We start from the raw sequence: 21,017 nt of genomic DNA, 5'->3' as shown, positions 1-21,017 counted from the left end.
AGCCCTCCAGGGGCTTGATCTGGCTCCCGGGCTGCGTGTTTGACACCCCTGGAGTAGACAGTACTGACAAGGTTATGATTCAGTATGAGGCCGCTGAACAAGAGCAGCAGAAGCATTGTCTGTGGCATGGAATTCCTCAGCTTTCAAAGAGGTGTTCTGTGCAACCCAGAAGCTTGTGTACCACTGGAACAATAAAACTTGGTGTAGAAGTTCTCTCTTGGATGATTTGGTTCTGTGAGCTAACTCAGGCAACTTTTCCAGTGGAACTACAGAGAAACAAAGTACTAGACAGCTTGAAGCAGGTTCCAAATGACACTGGCCCATAGCCACAAAAATATGCTCAGCAGGTTGTAAGTTAGCCATCTCTACCTTTAGAATAAATCTGGGGAACATTTGAGTGAGAGAGCAGTTGGTGTTAGCTCCCCAAAAGCTGTCTTTGCAATGCTTTCCTAGTGTTTGAAGTGATGCAAAAGCCACACGTATCGTGATGCAGAAGGGGAAGGGATAGAAACTGCATTTTAAACCGCCTCCCCCAAAAGGTGCCCAACACTGCTGCCTTGGGTTTTGGGGCCATCTTTGCTCCCCCACCCACCCCCGCTCATTTCCTTCTTATCAGATTCAAGAAATGTTGGCATTTCTCAGGGAAACTGAGACTTAGCAGTTTGTGGGTTAAGGGAGATGGGGGGGGGAAGGTGCTGGTACAATTACACGAATGTCCAGCCTATTTGGCTGAGGCAGAATGGCCTGGTAGTTGTTTTTCCCAAAGATGTGTCCCCTGAGACAGTGTTGGAAGTCAAATGTATAACCAAACCTTGGACACAGCCTTTTTTGGCACCAGGGAACCCAGGCCTGTGTAAACCAAGGACAGGCTTCCAGTCAGCAAGCCCAGCTTCCAATCATGCTGAAGAAAATACGTTGCTACATCTCTCATAGGGGTTGATGGAATTGAGCCCAAGCATTACACCAGGACAAGAGGCCTTGCAGCATTGTCAGATACTTCAGGGACATCACAGATGGATCCCAAACGCACTTGATTTTTCCCATGTTGCATTCTTTAAGCTGTGTTTTCAATAATCTCACCCTTCAACCGATCACCTTGTGCACTTGGGAGACTGGCTGTTTATCTGGCTAGAACATAAGAACATAAGAGATGCCAATGTTGGATCAGGCCAAAGGCCCATCCAGTCCAACACTCTGTATCCCACAGTGGCCAGAAATACCAGGTGCCATCAGGAGGTCCACCAGTGGGGCCAGGACATTAGAAGCCATCCCACTGCTAGTGCAGGGTTCCCCAACCTTTTTGAGCTTGCAGGCTTGTTTGCAATTCTGACACAGCGTGGTAGGCGCAGCCACAAAATGGCTGCCACAGGAGGCAGAGCGAGCCACAAAATGGCAGCCACAATTTCCCTTCAGTTTCACACGGAAGATCCTTGTGCTGTGGTGGCAGCTGCTGCTAAAGCGACATTTTCAAAAATCTCCACAGCCCATGAAATCTCCAGTGGTCAATCGGAAGGCTTTCTGGGCAAAAGCCCCAGGTGCTCCCTGCCTTCTACAAGCATTTGGCACGTGCCAAGAAAGGGATTGGTGGTACCCACGCAAGACGTTTGGGACCCTTGATCGAGTGCATTTTAACCTCCTTTCTTCCATGGAACACATCAGGAGTATAGTTGGCTCCATAGCAGATAACCCTTTTCTACCTATCCAGGCTTTTTAAATCTCCCCTTCCTCCAATGAGGTCAGGGCAGCATTCACGATTTTCTCACCCCTCATTTGATTCCCTGCAAGCAATGTTCCCTCTAAGCTGTGGAGTCTCGTGAGCAAAAATTCTACTTTGTAAGCTACTGGCATTAAAGTTGTGAGTGAGCGATTTGGCTACTGCATGAATTAGCTTGCTCTGGAGCCCTCCTTCCTGAGCTAAGACAAAAATGTCTGAGCCGGAGGCTAAAAAACTGTGAGCTAGCTCACACTAACTCAGCTTAGAGGGAACACTGCCTGCTCAGTATGTCATGTTTAGAGAAAATGGCTCGCCTACAGTCACCCAGCGAGTTTCCTGGCAGAGTGGAGACTGGGCCCCAGTTCTCCATATTCCTAGTTCAGCATGTCAATCTGTATATCATCCTGGCTCCCTTTAACCCAAAGTACCGAGAATCATTCCCGACTACCACATCTTCAGCCAGAATTCACTGACTCGGGTACGTCCTCAACAAACAAGGTAGCTCAGTGCTGAACTAAGAAGAAATTCAGGGATTCGTTTCAATACTTGAAGCACAGACACTTGGCTATGCCTTTTGGCAATAGACTACGTCCTCAACAAACAGGTAGCTCAGTGCTGAACTAAGAAGAAATTCAGGGATTTGTTTCAATACTTGAAGCACAGACACTTGGCTATGCCTTTTGGCAATAGACTTTCTTCTACTCAACAGGAAGAGAAACAGCCAGAAAGAGAGGGGCATGACAGAAAGGCATGCATGCAAGGTCAACCAGCTTTATCGCGTGTAACTTTGCGATACGTTTCAGCACAGAATGTTCGGCCATCCTTAGAGAAAAATCTGAAATAAAAACCACTAAGTGAGATCTGAAAATCAATCTGGTTTTACGGGCTGGAGTCTCTCATTTTAAACAGCAGCCATTGGGGTTTGTCCCAGAAGCTGAGGGCGATTATACATACAGTCCTTCCCCATTTATCCTCATAACAACCCTGCAAGGTAGGTCAGGACAAGTGAACGGGCTCAAGCACACCCAGGTATGTTTCATGGTGGAGAGGTGGTTTGAACCCAGGCCTTCATCTGCACCACAATGGGGTTAAGATCGGCACCGGTCTAAGTCACAGTAGAGCAGTATACAGAACAAAAGTATTTATTGTTATTAAAAAGGCTATCCAATTCTCGCTTTAGAAAAAGAACTATTGCTTTTCCTCAAGGCAAAGACTTTTTTTTTAAAAAAAGGAACAAAGTCTGAGTCCAGTGGCACCTTTAAGACCAACAAAGTTTAATTCTGGGTATAAGCTTTCATGTGCAAGGCACACTTATTCTACAGTCATTAGCAAGAGGCTCTCCCGTCTGATCAAAGAATTACCAGCCTATAAAGCTTCTTGGCTGGGTGTCCTCAGACCTCTTCCTTTCTGCTGCCAGCCAACCAGGAATCAAAGACCATCTTTGCAGAGACCGTGTCTTCGATCGCCATCCCTGAAAAAAGCAGCAGAGCTGAAATCACAGTCGGTTCTCCAGTTCTGTGCCAAAACCGAAGGCAAAAATGCTGAGGTTTGGGGCCAGGCAAGTGGGAAGCTGCTGGTCTAGCCTTGAACCTGCGGGCTACCATTGTCGGAAGGAGTATTTTTAAATTTCTCCCTCCTGTGCCATACGGTGCCCTGACCTGGATGGCTCCGACTACGGTTTGGGGCCAGGCAAGTGGGAAGCTGCTGGACTAGCCTTGGACCTGCGGGCTACCATTGTCGGAAGGAGACCCCCCCAAGGAACAGCAGATCCAGACAATGGCAGACTGTCTCTGCTGGCTCTCTTGCCTTGAAATCTCTACAGGACCACCATGTCAGCTGCAGGCCCCCCCCCCCTAAATGTACACTAGAGCTAGAGAGAGGGATGGGGAGCCTCCCCCTCTCAAAGCTATTTCCCCTAACATCAATCAACCCTGGGATAAACATACAAGTCCCAAAGCAATCCCTCTCCTCAAGCTTCTGATACGAATCGGGTCCCATGCCCCTGTTATGTAATGGACGGAAATCAAGGAGGTCCATCTATGGAGTTCCTAAACAATTATTAGACTAAGGCTCTTTTTCTTCATTCAACATTTAGGTTAGACGGACTAGAGGTAAAATTGTGAACTATCTTAAACCTCAGGAAGGTGAGCTGTAAAAAAAAACCCTCTAAGAAAGGATGGCCTGATAACAGAATAGTTATAAACAGAACGGAAGGCAGCAAAGACACACAATGCTTCTTTATTATGCTTTTATCCTTCCTTGTTCAGAGGCGTGTACAAAGTTCTCTCTTGCCTGGGCTTGACCCTCACAACCACCCTTTGAGGTAGGTTAGGCTAAGTGTGTACAATGGGCTCAAGATTACTCATCGAGTGTTTACAGCCGAATGGGGATTTGAACCTCGGAGTGGGGTCCTAGATCTAGTCTGACTCCTGTGCACGCCTTCACTTTGTCATTCCCCCCTGACGCTAATTTCTTCTGTTGGGTTTCTTTCAAGAGGAAGGAGGAGCCAATGCCTGGCCCCTGATCACCCGCATTCCCAGACAAGGAGACCCTCCCTGGGAAAGAACTGAGCACGGTCTTCTGTGGGCCCCAGAGCTCAGGAGGGAGCTTATGCTCACCCAGGGATTTGAACACGGTTGTTTCCTCGCGCAGGGCCGGTTTCATTCCCAGCAACACCTCGCCCAGCTCTGAAAAAATCTTTGCCTGCAAACAAACAGAGAGATTTATATATAGGAGGTGCCCAATCACCAGAGACAATCCTAAAAGGGCTTTGCACATTGCTGGAGAGAGATTCATCAGGAAGTCAGAGCAATTGTTTGCAACTGGATTTCCCTGTAATGGCCAAGACAAGTCCAGTTGGGAACGAATGCTACGGCACAGCAGAGCAATATCCAATGAGACGTCTACCCAAGTCTTTCTATAGGACTGACAGGCTCTCAAAGCACAGTGGATGAACTTTTTCTTCCTCAGTGATCCCAATGAACTGCCTGCCAGGGCCGGCCCAAACAAAGAGGCAAACAAGGGAACCGACCCACGTCCCAAAGCTCTACGGGGCACCAGCCTCATATATGTAAAACCACACGGACTTCCCAAAGAGAGAGGTTCAGAGGCAACTCGGCTGCATGTCCAGTGGGCCTTTCCAGGAAGAGAGAGGCTTTTGGGCTACAGTGGCCATTTGGCAGGGCCATTGAGAAGCCAGGGCCAGGGGGATAGCATTTTCCCGGAGGGTGGATTGCTCTGCCAGCCTGGGAGACTGAGCTGGGTTAGTTCCTTAGTCTCCGGCTCACACCTTTTTGTCTTAGCTCGGGAAGGGTGGCTCCAGAGCAAACTATGTTATGCCGCAGCCAAATCGCTCGCTCACAGCTTTAATGCCACTAGCTCACAAAGCAGAATTTTTGCTCACAAGACTCCACAGCTTAGAGGGAGCCTTGCTGAACGGCCTCATGTGGCTCTCCTGAGCAGGCAAGGCAGAAGGGTGCCTCACGCCTGGAGAGAGAGAGAGAGAGGCCACTGTCGTCAGGGGCAGGGAGTCTTCGGCCACCTGCCCTCCCCCTCCCCTCCCGCCCTGCAAGCCTAAAGGGAGCTGCTTCCTGGAAGGAACCAGAACAGAAGAACAGAAGAGATGCCAATGTTGGATCAGACCAAAGGCCCATCCAGTCCAACACTCTGTATCCCACAGTGGCCAGAAATACCAGTGCCATCAGGAGGTCCACCAGTGGGGCCAGGACATTAGAAGCCCTCCCACTGTTGACCCCCCCAAGCACCAAGATGACAGAGCATCACTTGCCCCAGAGTCCCTATCTATACCTTGTGGCTAAGAGCCACTGATGGACCTCTGCTCCATATGCTTATCTAATCCCCTTTTGAAGCAGGTACCTGGAGGGAGCCTGTCACCATCAGGGACAGAGCTGTTCCCACCCGCTCTGTTCCCTTTCCCTCTCCAGTGGATCAGTTTGTTGCTGCCAGGTAGATTTCTATTTCTGCCTGCATGTATTTGCCCTTGGAAGCGAAGCAGGGTCCGCCCTGGTTAGTGTCCGGATGGGAGACCACCAAGGAGGTCCAGGGTCACTTAACAGGGGCAGGCCGTGGCAGACCACCTCTGCTCATCTCTTGCCTTGAAACCCCTACAGGGTTGCCATACATCGGCTGTGATAGCATAAAAAGTACCATTTATGGCCTGTTGCTTTCTTATATCATAGTCCGCTTTGAGTCCACACGCAGTGGAGAAAAAGCAGGGCGAAAGTATCCAAACGAATAAAGAAAGGCCTGCGGCTCTGGGATGACTTCTGGCAACAGCCAGAAGCTACTGAAGGGGAAGCAGATGCTATTGAGGTCCGTGGGGCTCGTTTCACCTCTTTCCCACAGTCTTTCCTTCATAATTGTGTGCTTCTTGCCTTGTTCAAGAGGGGGCGGAGGGAATCGTCATCTGGGACAGCCCTGCCACCTGGGGAACAGACACAGCATTAAAGAATCCAGAGGATTTAGCCGTGTTCGTCTGTTGCTGCAAAATAGTAAAAAGCCCAGTAGCACCTTTAAGACTAACAAACTTTATTGTCGCATAAGCTTTCGAGAAACACAGCTCTCTTCGTCAGACGCATCTGACAAACAGAGCTGTGTTTTTTATTAGTTGTTGTAGATTTTCTGGGCTGTATGGCCATGGTCTTGGCATTGTAGGACTTGACATTTTGCCAGCAGCTGTGACTGGCATCCTCAGAGGTATAGCACAGAAAGATGGAGTACTCTCTGTGCCAAGGTGAGAAGAAAAATGGTAGGCAGGTCATTTATATCTACTCAGGAAGGTGGGGTACGGCTGAGTCATTACCTTGTAGGAGTTTCCCCGGGCTGTGACGTGCTAATGGAGGAGCTTTCCTGAGGAGGTTCTTTTGCATATGGATTGGCTATGTTTCTTGAAAGCTTCTGCTACAGTAAAGTTTGTCAGTCTTAAAGGTGCTACTGGGCTTTTTAGGATTAAAAGAGCAACTGAAGTGTGATGGAGGCTAAACATTTGGGGACTCTTGGGGCCTTAGTTTCTTGCAGCTCCCTCTCCTCGATACCCTTGTAGCAGTCAAATATCAAGCATTCCGCTCCTTGCTGTTCTTTTTTGGGAATGTTCCCATTTTTCACATTCTATGCCTGCAATTCCTGCTCCTTGCTGTTCTTTTTTGTGACTGTTCCCATTTTCCACATTCTATGCCTGCACAAGTGTAAGAAAACTGCCTTACACCAAATCAGCCCATTAAGCCGAGTAACTGACTGGCAGCAGATCTCTCCCAGCCCGGCTAGGTGGGGTATAAATGAAGTAATCAAAATAACTGACTGGCAGCAGACCTCTCCCAAAGATCCACTTAACTGGAGTTGCCAGGGATTGAGCCTGAAATATTCTGCTTACAAAGCATGTGGCTCTACCTCAAGTGGTGGGTTCTTCCCATGCGGAGCGACATCTCTCCCCTTCAACCATGCCCTGAAGTTGTTCTAAGGATGGATGCCAAAGGTGTCACTCATCCACAGAAGATCATTCGGAATGGTACTGTTGTCTCCAAAACAGACCTCCAGACCTGTAACCAATCCAGGCTGCTTTAAAAGAGGGGGAGAGACAATCCTCCCTTTTCTTACCCCAGATAAAATAACATCTCCGGATTCACGCATAGCAGCCTCTCTGGTGTCCACGTACAGCACAGAGTTCCTCATCACATCATCATCCAGTTCCCGCCAGTCTGGCCGGCTCGCTCCGACGGCTATGAGCCAAAGAAAAAAACAAATCCAATAGATTCTCGTTCTTCATTCTCCAAGAATATGGTGCAAGCGTCACAGACGATGGAAAAGGATCTCTGAATCCTAGAACTCTGGTAGCGTGGTGCTAGTTTGGAGAGGGTGCTAAAGCAGTCCTGCTACAGCCACAGACGTCCTTCAAGGTTTAGCCTCAGATATCTCCATTCACAAAACAGATGGCCCAAGAGGGAAAAGGGTATTGTGTGGATGAATAAGACACAGAAATGAAATGTCTTGGCTCAGTCTTACAATACTCCCTGGGGAATAGAGATAATTATTCCCAGTTTTCAGAGAGAGATTTTGGAGGTTAAATCCTTGGTTCAGGACCTTGTGCATATTGTAAATCCATGACTGAAGTTTGTATTAACATACATACTAATATTGCTATCACCGCTTCATGTGCTTCTGTCATAATGTTTCAGGAAGGTTGCATTTCCAACCATTCGAAACCGACAGCATACTTGCTGCGATGAGGCCATTTCCGTTGTTAATGATGCTATTTTTTTCCCTAAGGCAGCTGCCATGTGGAAGGAGAGGGAGCGACTGGATGCTGCCAGTGGCGTCAGCCACCAGAAGTCACCTCAAAAGCAGCTCTCCCATACCATTTATGCAGGGAAAGAATCCCATGCTCCTGGCACTGAATGCTCCTGGTTTGTGCAGCTATCCAATGGGTTGTAGTGGTCATAGCGTCAGACTAGGATTCTGGGAGACCCGGGTTTGAATCCTCACTCTGCCATGGAAGCTTGCTGGGTGACCTTGGGCCAGTCACACACTCTCAGCCTAACCCTACCTCACAGGAATAAAATGGACAGAAAGAACATACGCTGCTTATATTGGGTTCCCACTGGAAAGAAAGGTGGGGTATAAATGAAGTAATCAAAATAAATAATGACTATCCCACAAAAGCCCGAAAACCTTGGGGGCGCAGGGCTTTCATCAGTCTTCTCGACAAGTTCTCCAGGATGTGCTCTTTTGCTAATCCTCTTTCCTGGTTGCAGGGAGATTGTGCGTGGGTTTTTAATTAAAAGCCCTGTAATTAAAAGAGGATCCAGAATCATCTCCTTTCAGACTGATAAACAACCCAGAAGAGAGCCGGACGGCAAGCCGAGTTGCGTGGGGTGGAGGACTTGAGCATTCATCTGAAAGCCCACTCAGGCATCCTAGGGGGGGGGGGGGGGGGGGGAGAGCTCTTGTGCAGAAGTGGGTTGCCTCAGTGAAGGAAGACGCTAATTGCTCCCCCTTGCGCTTTGCTGTGCCTCGACCCAGGCTGAAAACCCTTCAGACAAAGCATTCAACCGAGTGTGAACGAGAAAATCAGGGAGACGTCAACGAACTGTTTGCTCCCTTCCCACTATTTACAGCCACAAACCCTGTTCTGTTTCCTCAGAGACAAAAGGTGGGGGGGGGGCATAAGGGGAAATGAAAACTAGGATACGTCAAGGGAGGTTCTGTAACCCCCACCCCCACCCCACCCCGTGGTGGAAGCTTCTCAAATGTGCGGAAGACCAAGCTGTCTGCATTCTTCCATTTGGTTCTCTGTCAGCATTGTGACTGCGGTGTGTGTGTGTGTGTGTGTGTGTGTGTGTGTGTGTGTGTGAAAAATAGTGAGCCAGTGTGGTATAGTGGTTAGAGTGTTAGATTCGGATCCAGGAAACCCAGATTCAAATCCCCACTCTGCCATGGAAGCTTGCTGGGCGACTTTGGGCCAGTCACACCCTCTCAGCCTACCCCACCTCACAGGGTTGTTGTGAGGATAAAACTGGAGGAGAGGAGAACGACGGGAGCTGCTTTGGGTCCTCATTGGGGAGAAAGGCGGGATATAAGTAAAGTAAGTAAAAATAAAGGACATGAGGGGACGACCACAGAGAGCAACGAGGACAACACAAACAGGACATTTCTGTCGCTGGGCTGTTAGCCCACGAGGAGACCTCCCAAGCAAGAAAGCAGCAGCATGTGGAACCGGTTTCAAACAGCTGAGCCTTTCCTTTAAACTACGAGGAAAAAGGGATCAGGATTTAATAAAACTTTTGTCTCGGAGCTCTGCAATAAAGAGGAAAAACTCCAATGTCAAAAGCCAGATTCAGCGAGGAGGACACCCGTTGTATTCCCCTCCCCCTCGACTCGCGCCACAAGAAGGGGTGTGCCAGTCTGAGGAGGGACTCATGCAATTATTTTTAAACTCCAGGCCAAGTAGTTAACACAGTAGAAGAGACCAGCTGCGGAGCTGGGCCCCCCCCCCCAAAAGCCCGGCCTCGCACAGAATTTCATTATTCCCTCTGCAATGGCCTTTAGTTCCACCTGCCTACTCCCGAGATCATCACCCGATGCAGATGCGTTCCCCCTCTTCACATTTTGCCATCTTGAAACCTGTTAATCTGGATCGGCTAATCCTTGAGGGCTATAATTAAAGCACAGCAGGTGTGATTTTAAAAAAAAATGATAAGAGTTTTTATTACCTGCTCAACAATTTCACAGGTTGGGGGGGGAAGGGGGGGCTTGAAGTTGCTGCTCTGCAGCATTCAGACATGGCCAAGCATGAGATCATCTTTGCCTTCGGGCCAAACTAAGTAGGGTGGCGTCTACGGGTCTGTCTGGCAGCCACGGCCACTGTGGCAGGCTGAGGTGCTCTTATGTCCCTCTGCACACCTTTTCAAGTGCCGAAATGGCCGAAATCCCACCCCCCGAGCTATTCTGGCTCTTGAAAAGGTGTGTGTGTGGGGGGAACAAGAGCACCTCAGCCCATTGTGCTGTGGGTCAGGCCCTCATGACGCTTTGAAATGGCTACAGCATCCGTGGTTTGACCTGTGGACAGTACACCATCTTTGTGTCAGCTAGCTGCCATTTTTTTCATGTGTATTTGTCCTTTCCTGACTGTGGCGCTACGGCGCATGCTTGCTCGCTCGCTTTGCTAGCTTGCTGTAAACAGCGATAGGGAGGCGCTCCTAAGACCGTGTGAACTGGCGCTGCCAGACTGGGTTTTCTGACTAACCTTGAGAAGGAGGGAGGGCTTGCGTTCCACTGTTGGTGTGAATATTTCTGCTCTCATGAGGCACGGAGGCTCTCCCTCTTATTATGTAACCTCCCACCGGGAGAATTCCCCCCCGCGCGCTTGGATTTCATTTGCTTAGCCAGTTGCAGCATCACGTTATATGAAGGGATGCATCCACCCCATTGTCATTCCTAACAATATCCCTGTAGACTATGTCAATGGACCTGTAATCTAATAAAGCATAACGTTTCCCTGGAATTGTGTGTGGAGATTTACTTGCTATTGAACCTTGTGTTCGCTTCGGCAGCACATATACTAAAATTGGCTATTGAACCTGACACTTTGTCTAGCTGGACCTGTAGCAGTAAAGGGTCTGGAACGGAACAAAACACACACCCCAAGGGAGATAAGGGTCACTCCCTATTGGCTGACTGCCCAGCAACATGCCAGTTTCATTCTGTGCATGCATGATGTAGCCATGGAGCCTCAGCTTGGCCATAGGGACAGACTCTCTTATGCCTCTGGGCTTGGAAACCTCTCTGTGTGATCCGCCAGGGAACACCCTCTCTGAACACTGAACTTGAACAGTATCAGCTGTCCAAAGCAAAGAGTCCATCAGGGTCGCCAGGCATTGCTTGGCAACTTGTGGGAAGCTTGTGAGAGGGGGTGCAAAGAAGAAGAAAAAATTAAATAAAAATAAAAATACAGCCTCATGTACTTACCAGAAGTTCATACAGGAAGTGACAAAGGGAAGCTCTAGGAATCACCTTCTTGTATACACTTCCAGTAACCACATGAGGCTGCTTTGTAATTCCTAGAGCTACCCTTTGTTGCTTCCTGTATACACTTCCAGTAATGGCATGAGGCTGCTTTCCCCCCCCCCTTAATTTTTCTCCTGCTCAGAGGAGCAGTGGAGGGCACTGGAACCTAGAGCTGATCCTGACTTTACTCTGCCATTTAAGTGCAGGAGGTAGTTCAGAAAAGCCTAAACCTCTGCAAGGACAGCCTTCATGGGAGGTTGCCTGGCTTGGGACATTCTGTGACTAGCTCCAACTACATGGCAGCCATTTTGTCCTACCCCCATGGTAGCCATTTTGTGGCAAGGCCACTACAGAAAAGCCTAGAGACTCAGCATGGCAAGGAACCCCTGCTCCAGACCTTGCTGGCTCACCACACTACAAAAGTCAACAATAATTTTAGTGGCAAAAGAGGAAAAATCAGTTAACAAAGTGTACTTTACCATTGATATGGGCCCCAGGTTTCACCCATTCTCCATGTAAAATCGGTTTTGTTGCCATAGTGACCGTGACAATCACATCTGCCCCGGCGACAGCCTCCTGGACAGTCGAGCAGACTTGTATGGGTCCAGCCACTGAGCGGGCAAATTTCTCGGCCTTCTCTTTACTGCGATTCCACACCCTCACCTCCAAGGCAAATTGAAAAAGCACAAGGTATATTATTGGTGAGACAAATGCCTATTAAAGGTGATGAATGAAGGAATCAATGAATAATCGGTCAGTCGACAGCAGTGTCTAAGATCAGCTACCTGTCCTGTAGTCTGCTACATGAGCCCAGGAGGAAACTGGAAAAAGGGGTGCTTCATCAGCATGTTAAGTATTAGGAAAGTGTTCATCCACATGGACCCATTCCTCTAGTGAGGAAAGCAGAGCTCTATCTCCCAACTACTCAGGCCATATATGGTATGTGAGAGATCTGCCATTGAACCTCCCATATCAAGGAGAGAAGGAGATACAGCCTGTGCTCACAGCGTTAAGGAAGGGGAGTTATTTTCCTCTGTGCTGGAACATTTACATGAAATTATCTGGACCCTGGCTAGAAGGGTTACCTAACCCCACCACAAAGGCACTGCCAACACCTTTCATTGTATTCCATCCTCTCTTTATATAAAAGGCAATTTATGAAAAAGGGGGGTCGATTAAGGTACAGGATGATAATCCAGTTATTGCACTGTTGTATCGAGAACATGGTTGTGATCGCATGAGCAGTTTGGCCCAACGCAGCCACCCCTCCCCTCCAGATCAAATGGGTGCAGTCACACAGCCACATCTGTCAGGCGTTCCCCCGGCATGCTCATCCCGTCTTAGGACAACTTGGAGCCGGGTTAAAAAGGCACCACATCACAAGTGGTGTTTCTGGTTCCCCGTGCATTCATTGCGCATGGCCAGATGTATGAACGCGGAGGAGCGCACACAGAACGGATTTGGCAGTTTGAACCTGCAGATCCATTCCTGCCGCTAGGGAGGGTTTTTTCAATTTTTGCCTATATGCGCATGTTTATTTTCTTTATTTATTTTATTGTATTTATACCACGCCCTCTTCGCGAACGGGCTCAGGGTGGCTTACAACAGAGCACAAAGTGCATACAGTATATAAAAGCTAAAACAGTTAAAATTCAGTTACATCGGACGCACGTATAAAACTCCCAACATCTTGCATAGCAGAGGGGGAGGGCTAGGGTCGTGGATAGATGTTACCCGGCCCTCTGGCGGTATCACTCTATGAAGGAGCGGTGGTGGTAGTGGTAGTGGTGGCTCCTACTCGAAAGCCTGGCGGAAGAGCTCCGTCTTACAGGCCCTGCGGAACTGCACAAGATAGGAGTTCCACCAGATAGGAGCCACCACTGAAAAGGACCTGGCCCTTGTTACCGCAAGCCTGGACTCCTTAGGGCCCGGGGTCACCAGCCGGTGTTGTGACCCCGACTGAAGTGCTCTTTGGGGAATATGTGGGGAAATGCGGTCCCTCAGGTGCACATGTGGACATATGTGAACGTGCATTAGCACACATGCATGCACATGCATTTTGAAAAATTTCTGGGGGTAAGGCACTGCAGTAATGTGGATACCTGACCACAGGATGTCTACATGGGCAACCCACAAAAGGATGTGCTGCCTGGATGATATTCCCTGCAACACTTTAAACTGGTACAATAAGAGGCGGCACCATATTGCGCCAAGCCGCCAGTATGACCACAGCCCATGTGTGTTGTGTTTACTCCCCCCCCACCAAATAAGATGTTTCTCTTACCTCCTTAAACGAGAACAGCTCCATGAAGATCTCGTAGTGGCTACGGGCTTGAACACCAGCCCCGAGGATACAGAGAACTTCAGAATTGGTCGGCATCAACAACTATAAAGGCACCCATTGGAAAAAGAACTGGTTATTCAAATGGTCCCCTTCAAAACTGACAGCTCTGGCAGACGCTCAAGTTGAAACCTTCATTCCCTCCCCCCAGAGAAACCTACACTATAATTTGATGCTCCTTAGAGGCCACATGAGATCAGTGTTCAGAATCCCCAGTGGATTTTTAGAAAGCTAAACGTAAGCCATGCGTGAATACTTCTAAGCCTACCGACTCCAGTGGATTCCGACAGATGTAACTCTGCTTTCAATGGCACATTGTACTTATGAGAAGGGAGCATCTAGTTTGGCCTTTAAACCTAAGCTATACGTCCCAGAAACAAATTACGGCGGAAGCTGTTTTGTGTTTGGCTTATTTGGTAGCCAGTCACCCAACCCTGGGGAAGTCAATGGAGAATTGGCCCAAATCAAACCCGAAGTATCTTTTTACATGGAACATTCATAATCTATGAAGCCTCAATACCCAGAGTGACTGCCACAGCGAAGGAGATTTTTAAAAAAAAGCCTACAGAACTCTGCAATAGCTTTGAACTCAAAAACAGATGCCGCAGAGTATTTCTAGATAAAAGATTCAAAGGCGCTCTGAATAAAGACAACACCAGCGCTTTGAAGAAGAGCGCCTTTGAACAGGGGGAAGGACAAAAGAGGGCCCGCTAATCACTTAATTTGCGCACGACCCCTTTGATTTTCAACAAACATTAATTCCGATTGAAGATTGGGGGGAAGGGTCACCCAGAAAAACGGGCTGAAAACAAACCCAAAAAGCTTCCAGAGAGGCTGGCTAATGTTCTGGGGCAGACAAAAAACTGAGATCTAGTGCAAGGAAGTGGCTACGCAGCGTTACAGCTAAGAAGATTTTAAAGCGCCACGGGTTTTTGTTGACTAGCGTCCGCTTCATCCACAAGGTGCGTCATCACTAGTCTGATGTTTATGTACAAAGTTATTTTTTTAAAAATCCCTGCTGTTTGTCCCCCCCCCCCCCCCCCTCTCGCTCCTTAAACTCACAGTTAAGCATCTGTCTAGAAAGGACTCACTACATGCATCTGATGTAGCATTCCAAGCCTTGGGCATAGCGGTTTAAGGCCTGTTAGAAACTGATGGTCCAGAAAAGGGAAACCCCTGGCATTCTCAACAGAAAACAACACAAAGGAATACCAATTAGATGTGTATTCGTCCTGCTATTAAACTGCAAACGACACGAACCGACTGAGCTTATTTTGCACTCATCTGCTTTAATCTGGCTGAGCGCGCAGCAGCTCAAGTCTCTAGACCAGGGGGAAAAAATCCATTGAGTCACATCAATTTGAGGCCCATTTATTTTCATGGCCCAAACCTAGACCGCTGCCAGCAAATGGTCTCAGGGCACCCTGCTCAAATTGCAGGAGAAACGTTGGCAAACAGAAACAAGACAAGAAGAATCACCCCGGGGCTTTATTCTGCTGCCCAAGGAAATCTCCTTTGCCTCAATCCAGCAGTACTCCACACCAACGGGCACTTGCAAGGGCTGAAAGCAAAAAAGACCCGGAACAGAAGTGGCAGACGCTGCTTTGTGTAGCACCAACCGTTTTTATTCAATAGCATGGCGACACCCACCTTGGTGGCTATTGCGGACACTGCGGCCGTTCGCTTGGCTGTAATGACGCTGCCATCCATGACCTTTTCCAAAGGAGAACATCAAGCAGAAGTAAAATAATCCAGGACCCGATGTTTTTCCTTGTGCAAAACCAGACCTACAGCTAACGTCCCTTTGCTTCCAAAATCCACCCACCCATCCCATTTCCATCCTGCTCTCCTACATTTTATCTTTACAACCATCTTGCCCAGTAGGTCAGGCCTAGCGCATAACTGGTGACCTGGGAAGCTTCATCGCTAAGGGGGGAATCGGACCCAGATTCCCAGTATGCCATTAAACGGCTCTCAGTTCTGAGACTGCAGTCATTTGTCAGGCTGCTCAAAGAATGATTGTTATCACAGATGAATTGCAATGGGCTAGAGGTGGCTCAAGTGGTTAAGACGCTGAACTGCAGGCTGGAAGGTCGGTAGCTCAGCAGTTTGAGACCCGAGGGCTGCATGACGGAGTGAGCTCCCATCTCCTGCCAGCCTAGCAGTTCGAAAGCAAGAAATTGCAAGTAGATAAATAGGTACCACTTCAGTGGGAAGGTAATAGCGTTCCGTGCGCCTTGGCGTCTAGTCATGCCAGCCACATGACCATGGAAATGTCTCTGGACAGCGCTGGCTCTTCGGCTTGGAAATGGAGATGAGCGCCGCAATCCTAGAGTCGGATTCGACTGGCTTTCGAGCAAGGGAAACCTTTACCTTTACTCGAGGAGGGCAACAACAATGGTCAGGGGTTTGGAGCAGTGTTCCCTCTAAGCTGAGTTAGAGTGAGCTAGCTCAGTTTTTTAGCCTCCGGCTCACACATTTTTGTCTTAACTCAGGAAGGATGGCACCAGAGCAAACTAATTTATGGAGTAGCCAAATGCCTGCTCACAGCTTTAATACCAGCAGCTCACAATGCTCACAAGACTCCAAAGTTTAGAGGGAGCACTGGTTTGGAGTGCAAATTCTACAACTGAAGGAACCAGGTATATTTAGCCTGGAGAAGAAAAGCCTGAATGGAGAGGGGACTGTGCTGTTCAAATAGCTGAATGGTCACCAGACAGGAGAGGGCAAAGGTTTTTTTCTCTGCTGCTTCACAGAGAAAGACTAGATCTAATGGGCTTAAGCTACAGGAGGGTATGTTTTGGTTGAACATCAGGAGACACTTTGACAATGGACTCAGTCATTTGGGATGGGTGGATTCTCCACCGTAGCATAGCCTAGACAATCTCCCATTAGGAACACCAAGCGGTGGATTTCCTATACAGGACAAGGGGTTGGCCTAGATGTCTCCGAGGTCCCTTCCAACTCTAGGAGTGTCTGACCACGTACTAAGGATGCCATACCAGTTCAGAAACAGCACCCTAGGAGGCCTCGCATGAGTGAGATGAGTGCACAGGATGCGTGGGCAGGATGTATGTGGGCATGACCATGGGCAGCTGACCGCCATAGCACCAGCCAAGAAACATGGCCGTTGAGTGCCAAGGTGCATACATCAAACCATTCCCGCCAAAGACAAGGAAAAATAAGGGCTGCAAACATTACATGCATCAAACTGTTTGACATACTCAAAGGGACCCCTAATTAAACTAGGCAGCAGATTCTCGTTGTTGTTTTTTTAAACAAGTGATTTAAAAAATTGCTAGCATTAAGCACCACCTTTGAAAAGGCGTTCCCACCTGCATGTGAGAAAGGGGAAATGCTCCGTTTCAGAAACTGCCTGCCGTGACACACGTATGCATCATCTGCTGAACTAGAGGAAACTATGTCTTCCTCATATGCAAATGTAAGTAGATTTGGTTAATCCACTGCAATCGATACAGTGAAGCAGGTATTAATTGGGTGAAAGCCCTAGTAAAAAAGCACCCAAGTCAAATCTTTCTTTGATTCATCACATGAATTGGCTCTGCCCTGAACTCTGTCACCCTTTTCAGAAAGAAAGGAGATCAGACAGAGAGAGATTCTGAAGCGCAAAAAGCTTCAGTTCACACGCTGACACAGCAGGAAAAATTTCTTAGAAATCACAGGAACAACAACGCTAAGCTGTACATATGCCAAAAGGCAATGCGCAGGAGAGATACCAGCAGGTGTGTCTCCAGGCAGCGTGTGGGACTTCAATCTTGCTCAAGACCATCTGTGAGAGGTGTAGTGGTGAGGGAAGGGTTCTCCAACAGGGCACCCGCCAGTACTTCCCTTGCAGCCCACCAAGTTTTTCAGAAAGTGGGTGGAGCCCCTGTAAGGTACAACTTGTTATTGGCTGCATTCCCTCATTTGAACGAAAGGGTTTCCACTGGGGGATCAAGAGGTCTGGTAAGGGCCTGGGCTTTCCTTAGCATGTGGCTCCATTACCCCCTTCTCAGGAGGTGTGGGGAGGAAGGTTTTTCTCTTTGACTCCACCTCTTGCAGCAGCCATTTTGGGTTTGGCCCCGCCTCCCGTGGCAGCCATTCCCTCTCAAAATTCCATATTGCCCACAGGCTCCAAATGGTTGGGGACCCCCCCTGGGTACAATGGCAGGCGAGGAGATCTGTGTTCAAAGTTTCACTCGGCTACGAATCTCAGAGCACATTCTCTCTGTCTCAAGCTAACCCACCCCACAGGTTTGTGGTGAGGATACAGCAGAGGAGCGACAGAACCACACCTGGCATTCCCGGGGGCAGGATAAAAACACAAGACGTCGAGGGACCAACCACCCAGTTCCTTTCTGGCCTAGAATCTGAACTCAGCTCCACAGTTCCAGGCACTTGAGCACACCGGCTGCAGTTTAGATGCTCAACAAGTTGGAGAGCTATTTCTACCAGGCGTGAACACCACCACCACCTCAGAGACTTACAGCTTTTAGAGTCCCATTGGTTGGATCCAATAAGAGTACCGTTGCTTGGTGCGTAGGAACAGAAGGGTCCTTTAGGTGCTCATAAAAGGTCACCAGCTTGGTGGTCAAGGCATCATCCTTTGCACTGTACGCAGGCATCACGCCTAAGAACCTTCAGACAACAGAAGCAAACCTTTGAGCGCTTCAGTTTCTCTCCCTTATTGGCCACACAGCTGATGAGAGGGGAATAAGCTTCAAGGAATATATGAAACCAAGAAAACCACACATTTCCCTGATACCCCAGGGCAATTTAAAGAAATAAAATTATAATTCTTTAATGGGCTCTGGATCACAAAACCTGATAGAAAAACAGGGTATGAAGAGACCCAAAGACTCTTGGTTTTAATTTCTGGTATAGCTAAGGCTTTTCGCACCTGCAAAGTATTTAACAAGTTTTGTTTGACTTCACAACAGTCTTGGAAGGGAGGACAGCATGCCACCATGAAATCTTATGCTCCCCAAAATAGATTCTAGAATCCTGTCTGTATTAATGGCACCCCTTACATTCATTTTTGTCAAGATTTTATCCTAACAAGGATTTCCACGTGAACATTTTCAAAAGTGGAATCCTAGAGAGAATTACTTTCGAGATATCCCAGAACTGTTTACAAAAGGCACACTGTGGAACAGAACATCCTACCCAGAACTATCAAAACAGAGATTCACCACTTCCCCTCTATGAAAGCTTTAAAAAAAAAAGAGCTGTGAACCACTAAACAGATACTCCCCAGTTCTTATCAGCAAAGGGTAACCCATGAGTGGAGTGTGGGGAAACCACCAACAGCTGCTCCTTTAACAGCTGCAGGAACCCAAGCGGTGAGATGTGAAGAAACAGCTTTGCTGAATTCCTGCCGGTCAGTCATGATGTAGCCTTCCAAGGCACAGGAGCCTTCAAAATAAATAAATAAATAGGGAAGCGGAGAGAGAGAGAGGAAGAGCCCTCCCCCCCAAAAAAACCGGGTTGCCAACTAACAAAATCTGTCTAGTCTTTATTTTGGGGAGCGTGGTTGCACCAGGGCAGAAGTCAGCAAGAAAATCTCTGCAGATTCTCTTAAAAACTGCACATGAGCCGAGGCCAGTGGAAGAAGTTGGCAACCCTGCCCCGCCGCATAAATAAAAAAAATCCTTCGGGACGAGGCTGCCCACCCTTTCCTCGCCGCCCCCCACCCCCAGCCCGGCTCTCACCCGCTGTACTTCTGGATGGGGACCACGGTGCGCACCGGCTGCACAACGCCTCCCTCGGGGCCGCTGGAGAAGTCCGCCAGGGCGGCTTCCAAGGCGGGGACGAGCAGGCTGGCGGGGGGGAAATGCTCCTCCACGGCCTCGGCTCCCAGGAAAACCGGCGGCGGGACTCCCCGACTCATGGTGGTCGCCGCGGTTCCCCGAACGCCGCCGCCTCGCTGCAAAGTGCGGCCCGGGACGAGGAGGCGCTCCCGCTCCAACCCGCCGGCCCTCCAGCGCCGCCGAGCGCCGCCTAGCGGGCACGCGGAGCAGCCAGCCAATGGCAGGAGGCCAGACCCGGGGCTGGCTGGCGGCGTCGCTCCCGAGGACCCGAATGGGAAAGAGCAGCGGGCTTGAAGGCGCGCCCGTGCAGGATGCGGTCCCCGAGAGCCTGTTCCCACGAGCACACGCCCCGGCCGGCCCCGCAAGCTTTCGGGCTCTGCAGAGCTGATTCAGGGGCAGAGCCGTGTTGCTTTGAAGTAAGGGGACAAAGTTTGAGTCCGGCGGCGCCTTGAAGACCCACACAGTTGAATTCTTGGGAAATCAATGTTCCCTCTAAGCTGCGGAGTCTTGTGAGCAAAAATTCTACTTTGTGAGCTCCTGGCATTAAAACTACGAGCAGGTGATCTGGCTGCAGCATAAATTAGTTTGCTCTGGAGCCCTCCTTTCTGAGCGAAGACAAAAATGGGTGAGCTGGAGGCTCAAAATCTGTGAGCTGGCTCACACTAACTCAGCTTAGAGGGAACACTGCTCGGGATCAACTTTCGTGTGCACGCACACTGGTTCAGATGCGTGGATGAAGTGTGCGTGCACACGAAAGTTTCTACGCAGGGGTCTTCAAGGTGCCGCTGGACTCAAACTTTGTTCGTTTTTTCCCTCCCGCTGCAGGTCGCCAACAACCTCCCGGTTGGGGAGGGGGGTTACAACTCCCAGAATTACAACGGCTATCCAGACTAATCACTTATTTCGTTATTTAAAACACTGACCCCACTTCTGATGAAGGAAAACGGCGGCTTTGGAAGGCGGACTGCCCCTGGCTTTATGTACCCTACACCAGGGTCCCTCCCGTCCCCCAACCCCACTCTCCCGGTCTTGGCATTTCTGCAGCCGGGCTTGGCAACCCCAATTTTAAATTAAAAACAGAGAGGAAGAGTTCTGTAAAGGTATTATAGGGATTTTGTTTTGGACTCAAAACAGTTATTCCATCCAAACAATGGATTTCCAATCCCTGACAACGACGCGGGTCCAAGTTGTCGCCAGTGCCTGGTTACATTTTGATTCGAAATGAAAACGAAATAAAACATGGGAAATATTTCCAAAACACTGTGTAAACTCTTACAGTGCACTGTTAGGAGCCAGTGCCGCGCCCCGTTCCAAGCTTCCTAGAGCACGTTCCGGGAAGGTGAGGACGTTTAGTTTCTTTTGCTTTGATTTACAAAATAATATTTTTGTTGCATAACTGGAATGTGTGTCATGGAGGGACTGTGGGTTGTTGGGGCTAAAACATCTGCTGTGCGCGCAGAAAGAACTGACATTGTACCTCCGGGGGGGGGGGGAGAAGGGGGCAGCCGAAAGGGAACCTTTAATCTTGCCTGTCTCATTGAAGGATCCCCCATGTAATGCCACCCTCTTCTTTCCCCGCATATGGACGTCACTACCAGCTGCAATCGGGAACCGGAAGTTTAAAGGAAAACCA

At 49.0% G+C, this 21,017-nt stretch overlaps 1 protein-coding gene across 1 annotated transcript; it reads right to left on the bottom strand.

The window, feature by feature from the left end:
* Nucleotides 1-2,971: 2,971 nt before the first annotated feature.
* Nucleotides 2,972-19,557, bottom strand: CRYM (crystallin mu). The gene is made up of 8 exons (XM_015426214.1): nucleotides 19,286-19,557; nucleotides 18,062-18,212; nucleotides 15,225-15,287; nucleotides 13,518-13,619; nucleotides 11,713-11,896; nucleotides 7,328-7,449; nucleotides 4,333-4,417; nucleotides 2,972-3,185 (listed from the first exon to the last, which is right to left on the bottom strand). The coding sequence occupies exons 1-8, from the start codon at nucleotides 19,462-19,464 to the stop codon at nucleotides 3,106-3,108; spliced, it is 966 nt and encodes a 321-aa protein (XP_015281700.1). The 5' UTR covers nucleotides 19,465-19,557; the 3' UTR covers nucleotides 2,972-3,105.
* Between the last annotated feature and the right edge of the window lie 1,460 nt (nucleotides 19,558-21,017).

The sequence above is a fragment of the Gekko japonicus genome, unplaced genomic scaffold (genome assembly GCF_001447785.1).
Source record: "Gekko japonicus isolate JY-2015 unplaced genomic scaffold, Gekko_japonicus_V1.1 scaffold384, whole genome shotgun sequence".
In the NCBI taxonomy this organism is placed as follows: domain Eukaryota; kingdom Metazoa; phylum Chordata; class Lepidosauria; order Squamata; family Gekkonidae; genus Gekko; species Gekko japonicus.
The sequence above is the reverse complement of the archived record's forward strand: the minus strand, read 5'-3'. Positions and strand labels throughout refer to the sequence as shown.